General features: G+C 35.9%; 1 protein-coding gene across 1 annotated transcript in view; it reads right to left on the bottom strand.

Moving 5' to 3' along the window:
• The window catches only part of CDC73 (cell division cycle 73), a 127,248-nt gene that overhangs the window by 24,532 nt on the left and 79,087 nt on the right, over nt 1-23,629 (bottom strand). The window contains exons 11-13 of the mRNA XM_036919689.2: nt 9,634-9,691; nt 2,178-2,213; nt 1,795-1,882 (exon numbers count right to left, since the gene is read on the bottom strand). Of these exons, the coding sequence (XP_036775584.2) occupies nt 1,795-1,882; nt 2,178-2,213; nt 9,634-9,691 (182 nt within the window). The remainder of the gene's footprint in view (nt 1-1,794; nt 1,883-2,177; nt 2,214-9,633; nt 9,692-23,629) is intronic.

Raw genomic sequence — 23,629 nt, 5'->3', positions numbered from 1 at the left:
CCTAAGACAGGCACAGTCACAGGGGGGCCATCAGGTGAGAAATTGGGGATCAACAGAGGTGAGGCTTAGAACCTCACCCCCTCTGTTCTGAGAGAAATCTTCTGCATACGTGGATGTTTTTTATGGCCCTTGTCTAGCTTGGATTAACACATAGCCTACAGGCACACACCTGATCATCTACACTTGCTCTCTTACAACACTAAACTATGTTTTCTACCTTTATCTTGTATCTACCTACCACTTCAGCATTTTATTAATAATAATAATAATAAAGGGAGAAATGTGTTATCCACATATAAATCAAGTATCAAAATCAAATGAGTATTCATATTTGAACTGACTGTTTATAGTTCATAATGCATGAGCAAAACTGAAGGTTTCTGTGATGACTGCCCTTGTACTGTTCACCATGTAAGAACTTATTCACTATGTAAGAATTTGTTCTCCATGTAAGAACTTGTTTGTTACGCCTCAGAAGATTGGAGACTGACAAAAATTAGGCTTGGGGTGGATTAATGATTGTGCATTGAGCATTGACTCCCCTATACAGAATTTTATTGTTGTTAACAACCATTTGATCAATAAATATGAGAGATGCCCTCACCAAAAAAAAAAAAAAAAAAAAAAAAAAAGAATAGGGTCCACCCACAATTCAGAGATGCAAACAGCACATCACTGATAGCACAAACAAATCATGAGAACTTGGTACAGTAATTGAAAATGAGAGGAAGGAATGATCAGTATCACTCTCTCATGAGCAAAAGTAGCCATTCAGAAATCCCTAGCACCGCTCGTTATGTGCCATGCTGTTGATAATGTTAATAAATCTGATAGCAATAGCACTCTGAAAATAACCATGACTGATTTTAAAAACCTTGACAATGTACATATTATTGATAATTATTTAAAACAATTTTAACATTGACATTTTTCTTTGTAAACAGCCAATGCAAGAAGTATAAAGTTTTTTAATTAATATAATAATACATGCTGTTAGAAAATATGTAAACTACTTATATTTTCAGTCTGAAGACAGTTGGGTATAACAGAAAGATTTATTTTGTACCCAGTATCTTGATGCATGTCTTTATTAGAACAAACTGAGTACAGCTGTGACAGTTATTTAAAAAAACTTTTTAAATATAAGCAGTGACAGATGTTAACTGGAGTTACTATGTGATCATTTTGCAATATACATAAATATCAAGTCATGACACTGTACACCCAGAACTAGTACAATGTATTATGACAAGGACACATCAACAAATTTTTTTCAGAACGCTAAGTATCTGAAATTATTAACATGGGATGTAGGTTTCATTTTAACTTCAACTAACTTTTACTGATGTTTAGGTTAAAAAACGGGGGTGCCCTCCCTCCCCCCACAAAAATGGTGGTCCCAACTACCTCCACCTAGTTTATACATCTATCATATATGGAAATTCATACCTCTCCTATTTCTTCAACTGGAATTTGGAAGTGGGGAGAGGGACAGAACCTAAATGTTTCAGAACCTCCTCAAAGCTCTTCATGGAAAAATCAAAACAATCTATTCATATTAAAAATTAATACAATAGTACCCCCTTTTCACTCGGACTTCAGCCAGAAGTTTCTATAATTTTCCCTAAAGGATCCAGATACTCTGTTTTGAAAACTATATTTCAGACTATTTGTAAAGTCTACAGCACATAAACAAATTATGTTTTCTCTAAATAAGGAATACTAAATCAGTAATTACTAGTTATCCATGGTATCTCCATATCCTATGAAAAGAACAGTTTAAAAATTACGTACTTCAGGTCCTGTAGAAGGTCCTTTGCGTTAAGCATTGTTATTAAAGAGGTAGTAGCTGCAGGAATTATGATAATGGGTGTTCGAGATCCTGTAAAGACAAAATTTTAAAGGTTGCAAATGCGTCTGTTGTTAGTATTACAAGGTTATACTTACTTACCCTATTAAAAGATGAAAATCTGTAAATGTTAATTCTTTTGGGGTAAAAAATATTTTAAGTCAGCAATGATGTTCAAAATACAATTTGTATTACCTGAGCACTGACTAATCAGAATGGATACCAAACACAAACATTTGCTGTAATTGCACATGCCTATCAGCCCTGTTTTTATAATCTAGCTTATTCATATTTACTTATTAAACTCAGAAGCATACGCACAACTCACCTTTCTTCTGATTTGGGGGAGGTCTTGCTTGAGAAACTGTTAAGAGAAAAAAAAAAATTGAGTATTAACTAAAATCATGTTATTTTCAAACTTATAAAGCAAGTAAGGCCTAAAAACTATCTGTATTTAATGACTAGTTATAAAAATTTTAAATGTATTGCAACCTTCTCAAGTAAGTTATTTCTCTGCTTCACAGACATATCAATGCCTTAGTATTACTCAACAATCTAGTCACAGGGAAAGTGACATTGTTAGGCAATGAGTATCTACATCCATGGATGTTAAACTCTAGCAAAGGAGGCAAGTAATTTCTTAATTAGCTGATTACCACTGTAATAAATGCACAAACAGAGTACTACAAGAGTATATATAACACTGGGGGGAGGATTGGGAAGGGGGAATGTGCTTAACCACTTGGGAAAAATAAGAAAGGAGATATTGGGAGCTAAGACCTAAAATACTTACCTTTTTTTCTTTTTAAAATTGTGTTTTTTAATAGTAAAAGAGAATACTGCAGGACTGAGTTAAGTGAAGGTCTACGTTGTCCTGACTTGCCCATATGATTAATAATTGTGATGTTAAAAAAACACACACAAACATCCATCTTTTCATTACATGTACATACAATAGGCTTTATAATGCAGAGAAGTATTTGTTGGCACAATAATGGTAATATCAGCCTACTTCAAGATTAATACATTTTGGATAAAAAGCCCATATTTTCAATTTTCAGTATTTATCCATACAATAAAAATCTACCAACTTCCTTGTATGTGCTATGTACTCTGCTACAATTTATTGTTTAAAAAAATCATAAAAATAAAATTTAGATTTAAAATTCTAATTCAACATCGGATCTTAGAAACAGACCACTTTTAAAGGGATGTGCTCACATTTTTGGAATATGTTCCTTTTAAAAGCAGTAAAACGTTACATTTTAACTAGTACTTTGTACCCTTCTGTATAGCTATTTTGCCTTGATAAAACATTATGGAATTCAGTAGTATGATTCATCCAGCTGAGATAGGTCAGGGGCATGGGACAAAAATCATGATTAACTTTTCCTAAAAAATGTTGAGATCTAAATAGTACAGTAAGAACAGGAGGAATTCCACCTTAAGGCTAAGATTCCATTTTAAAAAACCAGGGAGTTAGGAGGAAAGATTCCTGACATACTTTATGGTGATCAGCCAACAACTGACCCCATCTTAGAGCAGGGCAAGTAGTCCCCTAAATGATATGTTCCCAATGATTGAGGATAACCACTACCTTGGAGTACAGGATTAAGGAATTCTTTGTGTTAAGTCTATCTTACAGAATAGAATATCTAGAGGACTAACTGCGGATGAGGTCACACAATATCTTTCACAGGAGACACACATTATGAGACCACATGGCAAGCCTATGACACAGCGACCCCAGGCCCTTTTGTCCCACTCTTGAAAGCCTTAAAAGACAGAATCCTAAGCCTCTAAGCGCACCTCCTCTCTGAGGTTGCCCACATTCCCCTTTCTTCAAGTATGTACTTTTTGTCTTAAATAAACACTTCTCACTGCTCTACTTACTGTTTTGTCTCTGCACTCTTTCCAGTGGTGAGAGTCATTGTTACTTTGTTATTTCATTGAATTTTCTAGACTTAAGCACAAGTCTTCCCTCTCTCTGTCCTACTTCAGACAAGTAACAAAGGGCTACTGAGATCTCTGATTTGGACTTGTAAATTCCCATCACCTGGATGACCCAGACAGGACTGCAACTATACGATCAGGCTCTTTAGAAGCCTGCCTGAAAATCTCATTTCTTTGCCTTTGGGAAGTTCTCAGAACATAATCTCACTCCATCCAGTGTTCTGCAGCTCCCCCAAATCCTGGGGTCATAGGGGCTTAGTTCCCACACCATGCAGATTCAAGCAGACACTGGACACCAGGTGACCCAGGCTGGCTTCAGGAGATCGCAAAGAATCTGGATCTGCCCTGTGCCGAACAGGAGGTCAGTGAGCTGCCCTGTCCTCCGTCTGTTCTCCTTTGCTCTCTACTGCCTGCAAGGCAGCTGCTATTCCGCTACTCTAGCTTTAATCCTTCCTTCCTTACCTATACTCATCTGACCTGCTTGAGAATTCTTTCTCGATCAGAATTAAGACCCCTTCCCTGCCCGGGCTTAGGATTCATCTAGTGTTCAGGGAGAGACCTCCCCAGATGCAGCTGCCCAACAAGACAGCACTTAACGCAGAGAAAGATATACATAAATACAAGTTCATATACATATATATTTCACATTTTTTTATTATAGTATTCTCACATTTCTTTTTGCTGAGAAAAAAATACTGTAACTTTTAAAAATCATTTTTAGAAATGGGGCTCATGGATATCTGGTTAGTGCCATCTGGATATAATACAATCTCAGTAATATTTGGTACTTGTTGGAGGGACAAAGGAATGACAGGGTGGACAGGTGAATAGGTGTATGGATAACCAGGAGACGGAAGTTGCTTGTGACGATGAGTAAGGACAACAAAAAAGGAATCCGACTAAAAAGCCATTGATTTGGGAAGGGAGCCCACAATGGACTCAGGAATTCAGGAAATGATTCACTAAAATCAAGGCTGAGAAGACCCAAGTAAGGAGAGCACAAAATATAAAAGCTCACATATTAACTACAAAAGAATATTAACAGGTTCCCTAGTATGGGTAAAATTGCAGTATTTCCAGAATCTCTCGTCTGGCATTAATGCATTTCCTTATCAATAGGTGTTTCCAAGGGGTGGAGAGAAGAAGTCCAGCTCCATATCAGTAGGTGATTACATGGGCCGGCAGGGCTCATCTGGACCAGAGAGGCTGAATGGAGCTCTTTCTTCTTTATCTGCAACCAGGTCGAGAGAGACACCGGACGACTGCTTGTAAGAAATACACGGGTTTCTCCCACTGTATTTCTCCTTTGACTGATTTCGGTTTCAAAGGTACTTTGCCCTGGGATTTTCCCCCCAGAGTTACACCTAGTAAGCAAGGCATGGATACTGTGACAAACATGTTAATGATAAATTTAATCAACAGTAAATAAGCTAATCATTACTTAGGGGCGAAGAGAGTGAGCACAGGACAGAACACCACCAGTCCAGATGGCAGTGACTAAAAGCAAAGTCTGTACTCAGGTGATCTCAATTCATATCCCCATTTTGCCATTTCCTAGGCAAATAACCCTGGCAAGCTGAAATGACTGATGGCTCAGCCTCAGCTGTCCTCAGCTGTAAAACAGAGATGACAATTTTGCATGGTGACACTGTTTTGGGTTTCTTAAAAACAACAGTGCCCTGTGAAGTCTTCAGGCAGGTCTTGGCACATAGTTACCATGTGCTAACCCTGTGGAACAGCTGATGCTCCTACAGCTTCTACAACCACTATTACCTTCAGCAAACTTGACGACTGACAATTTACAAGTTGAGAATATGCAATTATTGTTACTATGTTTGATTTCAAATATAATTATATTCTTCATTTAAAGATTTATTCAGAACCGATGTACAAGGCACTTTACTCTGATAGGTTCTTACTAATACAATAGTAAATAAAACAAAAATAATCCTTGACCTTAAAGACCTTTCAGTAAAGTAGGAGAGTCAGACCATAAATAAGTGAACAAACATGAATAAACAAATCTGAACGTGTGATATGAGGGACAAAAGGAGTATACACTGATAGAAAAGTGTCCTTTAGATAGAAGGCTTAGAAAAGAACCTCTCAAAGGAGGTGGCATTTGAACAAGAGATTTGAAGAATGAAAAGGAGCCAATGTGCAAAGAACAAATGGATGAATAGCCCAGATAAGAGGTAGGAATGTAGGAAAATGCCAAAGGCAGGAAGAAAACTGCTGTGCAATGTGGAACTACAAATGTGTAGACCATAAGTAAATAAGGTTAAATATATATGCAGAAACCAATTCATACATGTCTTTCTAGGCAATGTTAAGTTTGTACTTAGGTGTCACTGGAAAGCCCTGTAACTTTTAAGCCCAAGAAGTGAGAGTTTGATTTTCGTATCACATCTTCAGTAAGGGATAAACAACAGATTTAGATAACAGATCAAAAGGGTACAAGCATGAAAGCAGAAAGCACAGTTCAGTTAGGACTATTAACAGTCAGTGGTGCTACTCAAATTGTGTGTGGCTAAGGATAAGGGTTTGCTTTTTAGATTTCCAATCCTAGGCCAACTGGATAAAATGCAGTGACAATGAATTGTTAGAAAAATTATCACACGCTTGGATATTGTGATCGTACTGTACATTTCTGTATGTATCTTGTTGGAAATCAAAAATAAACAGGTCATGAACTAACACTGTAAGATGCACTGGTCTAGAGAACTGAAAATGGTTTCAACTTGAGTTGTGGTAGCGGAGAGAAAGAGAAAATAGGAATACAGAAAGGTAAATCTGACAAAACTCACAGTAGATGAGAGGAATAAACAAATGGGAAGAATGAAGAATAATTCCTAAGTTTGGGGCTTAAAAAACAGAGTTGATGGTGATGCCATTTATTCATGAAGCAGAAGAGTGTGAAGTAAGACATCTTGGGGAAAATATCAGGGGAGAAAGGTTTTATATCAGTTTTAAGATGCCTATGGCATATCCAAATGTTAAATCGTTACTATGAAATACTAGAGGTAAGGAAAACCATCTGAATTGGAGATACAAATTTAAAAATTATCAGCACGTAAATTTAAAACTAGGGAATAAGGTACTCCAAACAAGCACCTGGTTTATATACAAACAAGCATCTGTTCAGATACTGAAGAGCCTAAGAAAGTTGTTTAAAATATACAGGAGGCTAACACTCTCTCTCTCTCTCAAACTTACATGACCAGCAAGCAAATAAACTAGAGCTATAGGCTACTTCCCATTTCAGAAGATCTGTGAAACAGAAGTAAAGAATTAAAGCCAGAGAAGTCAAATATGCATTGTGTATACAGCAGGAAGAAGTAGGAACAAGAAGGAAGACCAGGGGTATGCCCAAGAGACTTAATCTGGCTATAAAAAGGAAATTACAGTAGGATTCAGGACTATGGTTTATCAGAGGCTTGTGCTTCTTAATCCACTGGAAAACATGTTCCTACTGTTAGTCATATTCCCTAAAGGAATGTTTAGAAGTTGGGAATAACTGTAAACACTTAAACTTTCCAGGGACTTGCCTGGCACAATTAAGGTAAATAAATTTTTTATAAAAGAATAAACAAACAAGAAAAATGATCAGATACAGAAATACATCTGTGAGTTCCCTCACTGAAAGAAAAGAGAATAGGTGGTTCAGTTCCCTGTTTCCAAATGACTCAAAGTTTACCTAACTTATAACAGTAAAAATCTATACTCTCATCTATAATATATTCTAGTGTCAGATGTTTTCTGCATTCATGTTTTTTCATTTTTAAAGAAATACAGGTAAACATACCAATTATTATATAATATCCCTTCAAAATTGGGTAACACCCATAAGCAAATTCATTTAACATTTCTGTAGCAGAAGAAAAATTCACTAATCAAGACAAATAAAATGACAAACTGTTAACATCCATTCAAACCAGGTCTTAGAGACAAATGAGTACAAATGCTTTTAGAATGGTGGGTAGGGATTGTGGACCTATGGAAGTCAAGTAGTAAGTGGAAGAGGAGGAGACTTCTCATAGATGCACCTCAAGAATACTTGTTAAGAGACTAATAATTAATTCAGATTTTGATTAGTTAGTCACCATAGCACCTTGATAAAGAAACTGAAAAAGAATGACAGAATATTAAGAGTTGAAAAGACCCAGAGCTCTGTGGTTTACTTATGATCTTCCCCGAGATCACATAACCAGCTGTTAGTACACAGCTCCCTTAACATCATTTTAGCACACTGCACATTTGAACAACCTAGTTTATTTAGGTATTAGTGCCTTCCTCTACCCTTTTCTTTATTTGCTAAATAGTTTTGAGAAAATGTGAAATGGAGGCAATTTTACACCATACAAAACAAAACTAGGTTATAATCCTCAGGTGATGATTTCTCTGCTTTTTATCATTTCTCAATTTCTTATGCAATCTTCTTTAGACTGATCAACTACAGCCTCCCATACCTCCCTTCTGAAGAAAAACAAACAATTCTGTATCATTCAACTGCCTCCACAATATTCCTCTACCTTGAGGGTTGTATTTTTTAAGCCCAGTTCAATTTGCCCATACCTATTTCCTTCACCCTTTTTTACCCTTCCTGAAAAGAGTGCCTTTAGCTCCTAGTTTCTGGCACTTAGTACATGGAAGGCATTCAAATAGTATTTATTCGATTTAATTGCTTTTCCTTATACTCTCATAATAGCTTTTACTATGGCCCTCTCTACTTTAAAAATAGTCCCATGGTCCTATCATCTGATATAAATGCATCCAATGTCCTCCAAATTTAACCTGACTGATGGAGCAATCCTTTTCTCCACTCCTCCTCAAAAACAAGAATGACAAAAATTTCAGACAAACCCAATGTTATTTTTTTAAAAAGTAAATAATAGTCATCTCAAGATCCAGGCATATGGATCCACGGCATAGTCACACAGACTATAAAACCACTCCAATACAAGCTCCATATCGTCTTAATATCATACTTTTAAAGTATTTCCAGACATATTTAGTGTTTATAATCTACATAATTTTAGAATTAGCCTGTGTATGAACATATTATGAAAAAAAAGATATCCAATTCTAGACTACTAATGCTGCCAAATTTAAAAGGAAGATTACTCAGTTAAATTCTTGCTAGGTCTTTCTGATCCTCGTCATACTCTTCATAGCCACTTCAACTGCATTGATGAGTTAAAAAAAAAAACAGTTGGTACAGCCTAGCACTGAAATAATGCTAAATGTAAAAATGAAACAAAAAGCAAACACCAAAAATCAAATCCAGAACACCTAAAATGACAGCATTGATACCTATATGCAGTAATACAGAGATCAATCTTTTTGGTAATAGGAGGAAAGAAAAAATATTTCTAAAATAACTTTATTACTACTATCTTTGCTTAAACACACATTAAAAAAAAATTTCAGAATCTTGTATGTATAGAAGCTCCATTAATACAGACACCTGAAATTCTAAGTATCAAAGTTGCACATCAGTCTATTAAAATTATGATGCTGCGCCTCTACAGGAAAAAAATTAATCACATCCCTATGTACCACCATGGAACTCAAACAGGGAACTGGTGAGTGAATGGATACATATACAGCTGTTTAAAACATTTTTCTAACATGTTAAAAAACATTTTCTTAAAAAATTTCTTTAACTCTTCAGCTATATCTATTTATTCTTTATAAATACTTTAAGTAAATAAATAAATTAATAAATACTTTAAGTAAAATTTCAGTTCCTTCAATGCATTATACGTATCAAAATATTTTCACTCTTGTGATCATTAAAAAAAAAAAAGCACAAAGTTTTACATTTTTACCTGGTCTCGGTACTGGCTGTGCTGCAGGAGTCTGAGTCTTACGTGCTGATGCACCCTCCTTTAAAAGAAAAACAATTTGAGATATGATGTCAAAGTTCCTTTACATAATAAACACTTTCACTTAACGCAAAGACATTCCTTATCTCTGTCTCACTCAACCAGTCCCTCCAATGAACATGCTATGATCCTAAGAGTTTAAGAAAAAAACCTTTATCTTGTACTCTATTGAGGTAGTAATAGGAATTTTCAGTAGAAAAGAAATTTAAATTATTACCCATACAGTAGTTATCATAAGCATGTAGTATTTTTCAAATATTCAATAGTTTGCTTAATTTGGGGCAATTTTAATATTCTTAGTAATATCATTACCCATTTCAAAATCAAGTCAATTTTTCTCTTAATGAATCTCAAAAGAATGATATAACTTCGTTAGAAAAATGTAAACGTTACTCTATAGTACATGACCACAAAAAATTAATGTCTTTAAAATATTCAAGAAAAATAATCACATTAATAGATGAGATTTGTTACATTTATGAGTGGTTGAAAATATCTTAAACACTGAATAACAAATCCCAACTCATTACTTGGCATGTAAAATATACAAGAAATATGTTAAGTGTTGAAATATATCAATTATATATTCAGGAACAGATGCCTCTGAAATGCATAAGATTCTCAAAAAGTTGTCTTTAGTGCTATAGTTTGTCATACAGTAAATTTTGCATTCTAAAGAAATACAGCTAAATATGTTAATTTTAATCATATTACATTCTGTTAAAAATTTGATATTTTACATGGCAAAATCATTTGAAATGGTAGGTTATCCCACAACTTCCTTTTAAAAAATAAATAATTATAAAAATTTGTACAAACAGAGGGAATGCATTTCACTTTGAATAGAGTGGTACTCCTAGCATTCAGTTAAAAATGCCAAAGAAACCATTTTTTAAAAATTAATGTGTCATACATATACAGTTTTATGTTGGTTTCAAATGTACATCACAGTCAACTTAGATTGTGAATGTTAATTATTGTGCCCCTTTAACCCCCCTCCCCTCCCCGCACCTGCCCCAACTGGTTCCCACCTGTCCCCCTTGGTAACCACTAGTCACTTCTTGGTGTCTGTGAATCAATCTACTGCTGTTTTGTTCCTTCTGTTTTGCTTTGTTTTTATATTATATTCCACAAATAAGTGAAATCATATGGTATTTGTCTTTCTCCACCTGGCTTATTTCACTGAGCATAAAACCCTCTAGAACCATCCATATTGTGGCAAATGGTAATATTTCTTTCAAAGAAACCATTCTTTATTAGGAAGAAACAGCAGCAGTGATAACTAGCAAAAAAAAAACTTTTTGAAGAAAAATAGTAAGCACCTAAGGACAGAACTCCCTTTTCCAATATTTTCACTAACACATTTAGTTATATATACTGGTGTATTTAAAACTGAGTCATTCTGGATGCTGGTTTCATGGACGTGTTAAGCCTATGAAAATGTCAGGCTTATTATGATATGGTCATTTTTCTGCAAGTAAATCATAATCAAGTAAAACTGTAAAAGAGGTGAGTCATTATAAGGTGGAGAGCATATTAAACATTTAACTTCAAAGCAACCCAAGTGCCCACCAACACATGAATGGATGAAGATGTGGTCCATATATATATACAATGGACTCAGACATAAAAAAAAGGAAATCTTGCCATTTTCAACAACAGAGATGGACCTCAAGGGTATCACGCTAAGAGTGAAATAAGCCAGGCAAAGGAAGACAAATACATATGATTTCACTTATACATGAAATCTAAAAAAAAAAAAAGAAAGAAAGAAATAGACTCACAAATACAAACAGACTGTTGCTTACCATAGCAAGGGGACTAGGGGGATGGGTGGAATAGGTGAAGGGGATAAAGAGGTACAAACAGCAAATTATAAAAATTACTTAACCATAGGAATGGAAGTACAACACAGAGACTATAATCACTAATACTGTAACATCTTGGTATGGTAATGGGGTGACTGCACTTACATGGCAAGCATCCAGTGATGTATATAATTATCAAGTCACTATACGGTATATCTGAAACCAGTATTATATTATCAACTTTATTCCAATAAAAAAAATTAACTTCACTACAATGTCCTAAATTTTCTGATTATATTTTTCTCTGAATTCACACTAGGGATGTGACTGCTTTTATTCTTTGTAAATCCAGATCCACAACACAGTGGACACTTAACAAGTATTTGTGGTACTGAACCAAGTCTAGATTTTTAAAATTCAGAAACCAAGAGATAACCATTAAATAGTACTTGAAGAGATTTTAGCTTTCTATCCCATAGTCATGCATAAATAGAAACTGACTAGACATTATAAAATAAGAGAGTAAACTTTAACCATATTAATTACATACTTATATGTAAATACTGATTTATAGGGTATAGCGTAAGTACACAAGGAAAAAGAGGAAAAATAAAGGAAATGGAACAGGAAGAACAATGAGTACACTCATATGCAAACATATTCTGTTTACCTTTGACTGTAAGGCTGGTTGGACGCAAATCAAAGCCCTCTTCTTTTGAAAATACAGGTCTATGTGCATACTAAGAGAACTAGCCAAACCAAAACTGGTAACAACACTTGACTACTAAAATATACCTATATCAAAGCCTAATTGGGCTACCCCGAAAATGAACTAAGATACGATATGAAAAAGAACTTCCAACATCAGCACTCTCTGGAAGACTCATGCCAGAAGATGATCATCAAAATGCCCAACAAAGATCCACGCACTGCTACAGCTGTAGATGCACTCGTCCCACCAGTTCCTGGACTTGCCATGAGAATGAAGAAGGAGATATCTAAGCTGGCCTGTGCATACAGTAAAACAACAAATTTGACTGGATCTATACTGTTGGAACTCAACCAAGAATTAGGAGAAGTGCAAATTGTAGCACTCCAAAATCTTACAACTACAGACTATTTACTGTTAAAAGAACATATGGGATGTGAACAGTCCCCAGGAATGGGTTGTTTTAATTTGTCTGATTTCTCTCAGACTGTTCAAGTTCAGTTGGACAATATCCACCATATCATAGACAAGTTTTCACAAATGCCTAAGGTGCCTAACTGGTTTTCTTGGTTTCACTGGAGATGGCTGGTAATTACAGGTATGCTTTGGTTATGTAACTATACTCCTATTATGTTAATGTGTGTGCGCAATTTAAGTAGTAGTTTAAAACCTATACATGCTGAAGTTACTCTACAAGAAGATATGTCAAAGAAATAATCTTCCCATGTTTTCTTCTGCCTGCTACTTCTATAGCTTTTCTTCTTCCTTCTTAATTACAACCCTTAAATAGCCTCATATCAAATTTACCGAGTATCATAATTCTTCCAAGTGGTAAAAATACCTCAAACGCTGGGCATAGAAGCCACAGGGCATAAATATGCAAAGAAGTAAAAAGCTACAAACAATAAGGCTTCTCTCTCACTTACCAACTTTACATTTCCCTGTATGGCCCCAGAAGATGACTGGTTAGCCAGAGATGGGTAAGATTCCTCAAGGGAGGAACAACCTAAGACAGGCACAGTCGCAGGGGGGTCATCAGGTGAGAAATTGGGGATCAACAGAGGTGAGGCTTAGAACCTCACCCCCCTGTTCTGAGAGAAATCTTCTGCATACGTGGATGTTTTATTGCCCTTGTCTAGCTTGGATTAACACATAGTCTACAGTCTACAGGCACACACCTGATCATCTACATTTGCTCTCTTACAACACTAAATTATGTTTTCTACCTTTATCTTGTATCTACCTACCACTTCAGCATTTTATTAAAAATAATAATAATAAAGAGAGAAATGTGGTATCCACATATAAATCAAGTATAAAAATCAAATGAGTATTCATATTTGAACTGTTTATAGTTCATAATGCATGAGCAAAACCAAAAGTGTCTGTGATGACTGCCCTTGTACTGTTCACCATGTAACTTATTCACTATGTAAGAATTTGTTCTCCATGTAAGAACTTGTTCGTTATGCTTCAGAAGATTGGAGACTGACGAAAATTAGGCTTGGGGTGGATTAATGATTGTGCATTGAGCATTGACTCCCCTATACAGAATTTTATTTTTGTTAACAACCATTTGATCAATAAATATGAGAGATGCCCTCACAAAAAAAAAAAAAAAAAAAAAAAGTACACACTTCCAATTGCAAAATAAATAAGTAACCGGGATATAATGTATAGCATAAGGAATATAGTCAAAATATTGTAACAACTTGGCATGGTGATAGCTGGTACCTAGAATTATCATGTATATAAATGTTGAATCACTGTGTTGTACACCTGAAAGTAATGTAATGTAATACTGTGTGTCAACTACCCTTCAATAAAAAAATAAAATAAAATAAAATATACCTATATGAACAAAGAGTACGACACTTATAAATCAGCCAGCAAAAAGTTCAAGCATATAAAGTAATATGAAAAAAGGATTTTCCATTTTAAATCATAATCCTTAAGTATTTTTTGTCTACTTCTGAATAAACTGAAAACTATACCCCTTTAAAATAAGAAGAGTAAGTATCTTTTCTGTCAAGTAAACAATCTTTGCTTGATGACCCTCTCTCACAGTAAATTATTCCTTTTGGCAGTAATCCCTAGGTCCTGGTGTCTGGGGAAAGCATGGCATTGTCTGGGCCAATCAAGAGTCCTTCTCTGGGATTTGTTTCATAAATCAAAGCTAGCTAATTACACCTCTAGCTAGAGGGCTATGAGGACGTATGCCTTAAATTACAGATGATCATGTCTCTTGATTCTTGGAGAAAACCCACCTGCAGAAGGACAGAACAAAGCTAGCATGCAAGAAAAGAGGTAGAATACAACATCCCTCATAACACTCATTTTCTAGTTCTAATAGCCTGCAAGGTCTATTCTACCCCTACCTCTTTTTGATTATATGAGCCATTAAATAACATCCCTCCTTCATCTCACCATTCTATGACCCCACACCCACTTTTTTGTTGCAATTAGTTGAGCAGAATTCCTGTTAGTTGCAACAGAGTTTTGTCTAATTTTGTCTTCTGAGATTTACTGAAAATTCTGAGCTGCCAAGTCACTAAAGTATAACTCTGCTAATTAGGGGGTCAATAAACAAACACAAATAAGTGCAAGCATGTGTGCACATATGTATACACACACATGTACACACACACACACACAGAGCTATACAGTTCTGACACAAACAGTATATTATGTTCCTTGAAAGGAAACTGGGGGTATCTTTACTAATCATGTCATTAGTTTATGGCCATTTTAAGACTCTCTCGTCAACACAAGAGCTAAGAGCTCATCCTACTATTTGCATTATTTGAAATAAAATAGCAGAAGTCATTGTATAAAGGACCTCAGAAACCATATAATACAATCCTACCAACACCTTACTCCAAATATGAAGAGACAAAGGTGAAGCAGTTTTTCAAAGACTACACAGCAGTATATCTGGCATATCTTAAGAAACAAGAATAATAATTTGGCAGTAATATGGAATAGACTGACAGTTCTATATTTTTAAAGATATTTGGACTAGGGAAAATAGTACTACCCAGCTTCAAAAAGAAAGATGTTACCACAAAAAACAACTAAGAGAGCTGACAAGTTTTGCTAACTGGAGAGGAAAACCTGCTTTCTCTTGAAAATCAGAACCACTACAAGTTGACCAAGACTAGAGACATTCTGCAACATAAATAAATAATAAAATCGGAGGGGAGAAATAGGATAGAATCATATTTGCAAAATACAACAAAGCAAGGTATGTTGTTTAAATCCTTAGTTGCCTTTTATTTAGCAAATTATAAAATTAAAATCTGGTACTGGGAGATGAAATACTGGTACTTTCTGCCTGAACAAGTAGGAAATCATACTATTATATATAAAATCTGAAGAAAAAAATTTGTGACAAATGTTAGTATGAAAAAGAGTACTTTATATTTAGGTAATTTTGAAAAATGCTATTAATATGAAATAGTAAAATACTTAAAACTCCTACTGATGCATATATATATATAATCTAGGATTTTATAATCTACCTTTTCTGGCTAATGTATTTATGAGAAGCAAAGTAACATATGTTTTAGAAATAAATATTAATTGTATCTTACATGCTTTTACATTTTAAAATGAGGTAACTTATTCCCATGAAATGTGGATTTGTTATTTAGAATTTCCAAATTTAAAAAAAGCATCTGGATTTTTAAGTATACTGTGTTTTTTAAAAAAAGAGGTAGTTTATAAAAACTATGTAGAAAAGGGAAACTGCAAGAGCAAAACACTTCAACACAAATTGTAAGCACAATTAATTTTTTTATACTTGACATAACCCAGAGGTGTATGTATACAATGGTCGCCAGAACAGAAAATAGCTAACACCTTTCTAAAGTATTGTGTATCTTTAAAATATATAGATTTGATGCCTCTATCAAATCCCTTTTATGCTACATAATTCTATATTTACAAGTCTGCTTCTCCAACAGACTGGAAGCTACTTGAGGTCAGGGACTGCCTATTATACCTCCAATGCCTGTCACAGAGAGTTAGGCATATGGTAGGTTCTTAATAAATATACATCAATTACAAGAAATCTATTTGCCTTAACATTACTGATTCATCTGTTACAGTGGTTAAAGTGTTTTAATCTGTTAAATGAAGATGATAAAAATGTATCAATAATAAGTAAATACATGAATAAATAATGTATAAATAAAGAAAATAGAACAGATAATATAGATGCATTTTACCCAACATTTAAGTATTATTAATTAATTAAATATCTGAAATATACTTCATCTGATAATAACTGTAATGGAGTCATCACTGTTCAATGTGAAAAGGACAAGATGGTTAATGTTCTTAAAAAGTCAAAGTATTCAATGTAAAAATAAAAGTAAAAGATGGTGAAAATACCATACAGGACTACTGAGAGAATTAAACAACATTCATATATTCATGTCACATAAATTCATCAAGTGCCAAATAAGAAACTGAGAATGCAGCAGTATATGAGAGCAAGGGAGTCCCTGCCCTTATTAGGTTTACAATCTAAAGGAGGAGACTATGAATGAATGTTTTAAAGTTATAATATAATTACAAATGTATTTAGTTATTTGCAATGTGCATATAAGTGTATTTGCCTTTAAATGTGTAAGTATGCATATCTGTGTATATTTGGCTCAGCTGCCCAAAACAGAGGGACTAATAACTGTTAAACCATCTTCTTTCTACAGAGAAACATTATGTAAGAAGAAAAACACTAAGCAAGCCAAATAGCATACCAAATCCAGATGCATATTAAAAAGATTATACACCATGACCAAGGGATTTATTCATGGAATGGAAGGGTGGTTAGACATATGAAAATCAAAGAAATATGCCACATTAACATAATGAAGGGAAAATAAATTCTATCATCATCTCAACTGATATACAGAAAGCATTTGGCAAAATTCAACACTCTTTCATAATTAAAAAACAAAACAAACACCTCAACAAACCAGGAATGGAAGAAAAGTTTCTCAACATAATAAAGGCTATACAGGAAAAAACCTACAGCTCACAACACACTTAATGGTGAAAGACTGTAATCTTTTCTCCTAAGATCAGGAACAAGATGTCCACGACTGCCACTTCTATTCAACAGAAGTATGTTAAGTTCTAGCCAGAGCAATTAAGCAAAAAAGAAGGTATAGGCATTCAAATTAGAAAGGAAGTAATAAAATTACATTTGAAGATAGTAAGATTTGTATCTAGAAAACCTAGATTCCACAAAATATTGTTACAACTAATAAGCAAATGCAGTAAAGTGGAACTTTGATACAAAATCAGCTGTTTCTACGCACTAAAAATGAGGAATGTGAAATTTTAAAGAAATCCCATTTGTAATAGCAGTAAAAAGAATAAAATTCTTAGGGAATAAATTTAACCAAGAAATGAAAGACTTGTACTCTGAAAACTACAAAATACTGTTGGAAGAAATTAAAGTCATAAGTAAATGGAAAGACATCTATAGTCATGGACTGATAGAATTAATAGTGTTAATAAGATTTCAATACCACCCAATGAGAGCTACAGATTCAGTGAAATCCCTACCAAAATCCCAATGGCAGTTCTGCAGAAAGAAAGATCCACCCTAAAATTCATATAGAATTTCAAGGGGCCCCAAACAAATCTTGAAAGAAAGAACAAAGCTGGAGGACTCCCACTTTCAGATTTCAAAACTTAACACAAAGCGGTGTTATCACAAACACGGATCAAATCGGTGCAGTACTGGCACAAAGAGACATACAGACCAATGAAAGAAAATACAGAGCACAGAATTATCCTTTCACATATATGGTTAACTGATTTTGACAAAGGTACGAAGACCATGCAATGGAAAAGGATGTTGTTTTTCAACAAATGGTGCTAGGAAAACCAGATATCCACATACAAAAGAATGAAGTTGGACCATTATCTGACATCACATCCAAAATTTAACTCAAAATGGATCAAAATGTCTAAATTTAAGAGCTAAAACTCTTAGAAAAACATTTTAGTAAAAGCTTCATGACATTACATCTGGCACTGAACTTTTTGGATATGAAACCAAGTACAGGCAACAAAAGAAAAAATTAATTAAAAAACTTGTGTGCATAAAAGGACACTATCAACAGAGTGAAAAGGCAACCCACAGTACAAGACAAAATATTTCCAAGTCATGAGTCTGATAAAGGGTTAAATATCCAGGATATATAAAGAGCAGAAGATATAGGGATGCCCAATAAGCATATGAAAACATGCTCATGTCACTGATCATTAGGGAAATGCACCCAAAACCACAATGATATACTACTACACACCCATTAGCATGGCTATTATCAAACAACAGAAATTAAGAACTGGCAAGGATATGCAGAAATTATAACCCTTACACATGGCTGGTGGGGCTGTTAAATGGTGCAGCTACTGTGGAAAACAGTATGGTGTAGTACCTGAAAAAATTAAACATAATAAACACAGAATTACCACATGACCCAGCAATTCCACTTCTGGGTATATGCCAAAAGAATTGAAAGCAGGGCCCTGAACAGTTATTTGTACACTTATTCACAAGACTCAAAAGGTGGAAACAACCCAAATGTCTACCGAAAGATGAACGGATAAACAAAATGTGATTTATATATGCAATGTAATGTCATCCAGCCTTGAAAAGGAATGAAACTCAGATACATACTGTAACTTTGAAAACATGCTAAATGAAATAAGAACAAATATTATATGATTCCACTTACATGAGGTACCTAGAATAGTCAAATTCACAGAAAGAGAAAGCAGAATGATGATTACTAAGGGCTACGGAGAGAAGACAGTAGGAAATAATGTTTAATGGGTACAGAGTTTCAGATTGGGATGACGAAATGTTCTGGAGATACAGAGTGGTGGTGATTGCACAAAACTATGAATGTACTAAATGCCACTGAATAGCACACTTAAAACAGTTAAAATGATAAATTTTATATATTTTGTTCTAATAAGAAAATCTTTTCTAAAAAAAAAGTACAAAATATGCTTGAAGAATAAAGTCCAGTTACAAACTGCAGCAAACTCTTTAGGGGATCTCTGCTCAGAGAACATTCTATTTCCCCTTTTCAGAGCTGAGCCATACCCACAGTAAACTCATTAACTAAAATCACCCAATCAGATCTTCTCTTTGCAAGTTTGAAATCCACACTGTAGAATATTCCTAAACCACTATAATGTGTTCCTTTTTCTTGCTAAGCTGATTTGAGTGAGTTTCTTCTACTTGAAATCAAAAGAGCTTAAAAGTAAATATATTATCTCAATGAAGGAAAAAGAAAGCTTCTGTTCTTGTCCAAATCTGCTAATAGCAATTAAAACTTTGGCCCGAGAAAAAATATTCATTTTCTTTAAAGTCACAGATAAAATTAAAATACAACGAATGCAGGAGGGGATCGGAAGATGGCGGCATGAGTAGAGCAGCGGAAATCTCCTCCCAAAACCACATATGTCAATGAAAATATAACAAAGACAACTCTTCCTAGAATAAAGACCAGAGGACACAGGACAATATCCAGACCACATCTGCACCTGAGAGAACCCAGCGCCTCGCGAAGGGGGTAAGACACAAGCCCCGGCCCGGCGGGAGCTGAGCACCCATCCTCCCAACTCCTGGTGGGAGAAGAATAGGCAGAGCGGGAGGGAGATGGAGCCCAGGACTGCTGAACACCCAGCCCCAGCCATCCAGGCCAGAGTGCAGACACAGTGCGTGCGCAGGGGGCCCTGGATACTAGGAAAACAGGGCAGCAAGAACAGTGACCGGGCACCAGAGGCCAGACGCTGGAGGACATAAGAAAAGCAAGCAAACAATTTTCTTTTTTTCTTTTTTCTTTTGGCGAGCGCTTTTTGGAAGTCTTAAAGGAATAGGGACCCCAATACTAGGGAAACAGGGCAGCAAGACCAGTGAGCAGATGCCGGAGGCTGGCGCTGGAGAATAGAGGAAAACGAGCGGCCACCTTTTTTTTTTTTTCTTCTTTTGTGGTCGTTGTTTTGTTTTGGTGGGTGCTTTTTGGAAGTCTTAAAGGGGCAGGCAGGACACTTAATCCAGAGGTAGGGAATCCAGTGATCTCTGGGCACCCCAACCCCTGGGCTGCAGGGAGCAGGGAGGCCCCTTACGGAGATAAATAGCCTCCCAGCCGTTCCCCCTCCAACGCGACTCCACCACTTTGGAGTAGCTGCCCGAGCAAGGCCACGCCCACAGCAACAGCGGAGATGAACTCCATAGCAACCGGGCAGGAAGCAGAAGCCCTGTCTGCGCGCAGCTGCGCAGCACAAGCCACTAGAGGTCGCTGTTCTCCCAGGAGAGGAGGGCCACAAACCAACAAGGAGGGAAGTCCTTCCAGCCGTCACTCGTCCCAGCTCTGCAAACTATTCCTATCACCATGAAAAGGCAAAGCTACAGGCAGACAAAGATCACAAAGACAACACCAGAGAAGGACACAGACCTAACCAGTCTTCCTGACAAAGAATTCAAAATAAGAATCATAAACATGCTGACAGAGATGCAGAGAAATACGCAAGACAAATGGGATGAAGTCCGGAGGGAGATCACAGATGCCAGAAAGGAGATCGCAGAAATGAAACAAACTCTGGAAGGGTTTATAAGCAGAATGGATAGGATGCAAGAGGCCATTGATGGAATTGAAACCAGAGAACAGGAACGCATAGAAGCTGACATAGAGAGAGACAAAAGGATATCCAGGAATGAAACAATATTAAAAGAACTGTGTGACCAATCCAAAAGGAACAATATCCGTATTACAGGAGTCCCAGAAGAAGAAGAGAGAGGAAAAGAGATGGAAAGTATCTTAGAAGAAATAATTGCTGAAAACTTCCACAAACTGGGGGAGGAAATGATCGAACAGACCACGGAAATACACAGAACCCCCAACAGAAAGGATCCAAGGAGGACAACACCAAGACACATAATAATTAAAATGGCAAAGATCAAGGACAAGGAGAGTTTTAAAGGCAGCTAGAGAGAAAAAGGTCACCTATAAAGGAAAACCCATCAGGCTAACATCAGACTTCTCGACAGAAACCCTACAGGCCAGAAGAGAATGGCATGATATATTTAATACAATGAAACAGAAGGGCCTTGAACCAAGGATACTGTATCCAGCACGACTATCATTCAAATATGATGGTGGGATTAAACAATTCCCAGACAAACAAAAGCTGAGGGAATTTGCTTCCCACAAACCACCTCTACAGAACATCTTACAGGGACTGCTCTAGATGGGAGCACTCCTAGAAAGAGCACAGCACAAAACACCCAACATATGAAGAATCCAGGAGGAGGAACAAGAAGGGAGAGAAGAAAAGAATCTCCAGACAGTGTATATAACAGCTCAATAAGCGAGCTAAGTTAGGCAGTAAGATACTAAAGAGACTAACCTTGAACCTTTGGTAACCATTTAAAGCCTGCAATGGCAATAAATACATATCTTTCAACAGTCACCCTAAATGTAAACAGGCTGAATGCACCAATGAAAAGACAGAGAGTAATAGAATGGATAAAAAAGCATGACTCATCTATATGCTGCTTACAAGAAACTCACCTCAAACCCAAAGACATGTACAGACTAAAAGTCAAGGGATGGAAAAACATATTTGAAGCAAACAACAGCGAGAAGAAAGCACGGGTTGCAGTACTAATATAAGACAAAATAGACTTCAAAACAAAGAAAGTAACAAGAGATAAAGAAGGACACTACATAATGATAAAGGGCTCAGTCCAACAAGAGGATATAACCATTCTAAATATATATGCACCCAACACAGGAGCACCAGTATATGTGAAACAAATACTAACAGAACTAAAGGGGGAAATAGACTGCAACGCATTCATTCTAGGAGACTTTAACACACCACTCACCGCAAAGGATAGATCCACTGGGCAGAAAATAAGTAAGGACACAGAGGCACTGAACAACACAGTAGAGCAGATGGACCTAATAGACATCTATAGAACTCTACATCCAAAAGCAGCAGGATATACATTCTTCTCAAGTGCACATGGAACATTCTCCAGAATAGACCACATACTAGGCCACAAAAAGAGCCTCAGAAAATTCCAAAAGATTGAAATCCTACCAACCAACTTTTCAGACCACAAAGGCATAAAACTAGAAATAAACTGTACAAAGAAAGCCAAGAGGCTCACAATCACATGGAGGCTTAACAACACGCTCCTAAATAATCAATGGATCAATGACCAAATCAAAATGGAGATCCAGCAATATATGGAAACAAATGACAACAACAACACTAAGCCCCAACTTCTGTGGGACACAGCAAAAGCAGTCTTCAGAGGAAAGTATATAGCAATCCAAGCATATTTTAAAAAGGAAGAACAATCCCAAATGAATGGTCTAACGTCACAATTATCGAAATTGGAAAAAGAAGAACAAATGAGGCCTAAGGTCAGCAGACGGAGGGACATGATAAAGATCAGAGAAGAAATAAATAAAATTGAGAAGAATAAAACAATAGCAAAAATCAATGAAACCAAGAGCTGGTTCTTCGAGAAAATAAACAAAATAGATAAGCCTCTAGCCAGACTTATTAAGAAGAAAAGAGAGTCAACAAAAATCAACAGTATCAGAAACGAGAAAGGAAAAATCACGACAGACCCCACAGAAATACAAAGAATTATTAGGGAATACTATGAAAACCTATATGCTAAGAAGCTGGGAAACTAGGAGAAATGGACAACTTCCTAGAAAAATACAACCTTCCAAGACTGGCCCAGAAAGAAACAGAAAATCTAAACAGACCAATTACCAGCAACGAAATTGAAGCGGTAATAAAAAAACTACCAAAGAACAAAACCCCTGGGCCAGATGGATTTACCTCGGAATTTTATCAGAATTACAGGGAAGACATAATACCCATTCTCCTTAAAGTTTTCCAAAAAATAGAGGAGGAGGGGATACTCCCAAACTCATTTCTATGAAGCTAACATCACCCTAATACCAAAACCAGGCAAAGACCCCACCAAAAAAGAAAACTACAGACCAATAAACCTGATGAACATAGATGCAAAAATACTCAACAAAATATTAGCAGAACAAATACAAAAATACATCAAAAGGAACATACACCATGACCAAGTGGGATTCATCCCAGGGATGCAAGGATGGTACAACATTCGAAAGTCCATCAACATCATTCACCACATCAACAAAAAGAAAGACAAAAACCACATGATCATCTCCATAGATGCTGAAAAAGCATTTGACAAAGTTCAACATCCATTCATGATAAAAACTCTCAGCAAAATGGGAATAGAGGCCAAGTACCTCAACATAATAAAGGCCATCTATGATAAACCCACAGCCAACATTATTTTGAACAGCGAGAAGCTGAAAGCATT

The sequence above is a fragment of the Manis pentadactyla genome, chromosome 19 (genome assembly GCF_030020395.1).
Source record: "Manis pentadactyla isolate mManPen7 chromosome 19, mManPen7.hap1, whole genome shotgun sequence".
In the NCBI taxonomy this organism is placed as follows: Eukaryota; Metazoa; Chordata; class Mammalia; order Pholidota; family Manidae; genus Manis; species Manis pentadactyla.
The sequence above is the reverse complement of the archived record's forward strand: the minus strand, read 5'-3'. Positions and strand labels throughout refer to the sequence as shown.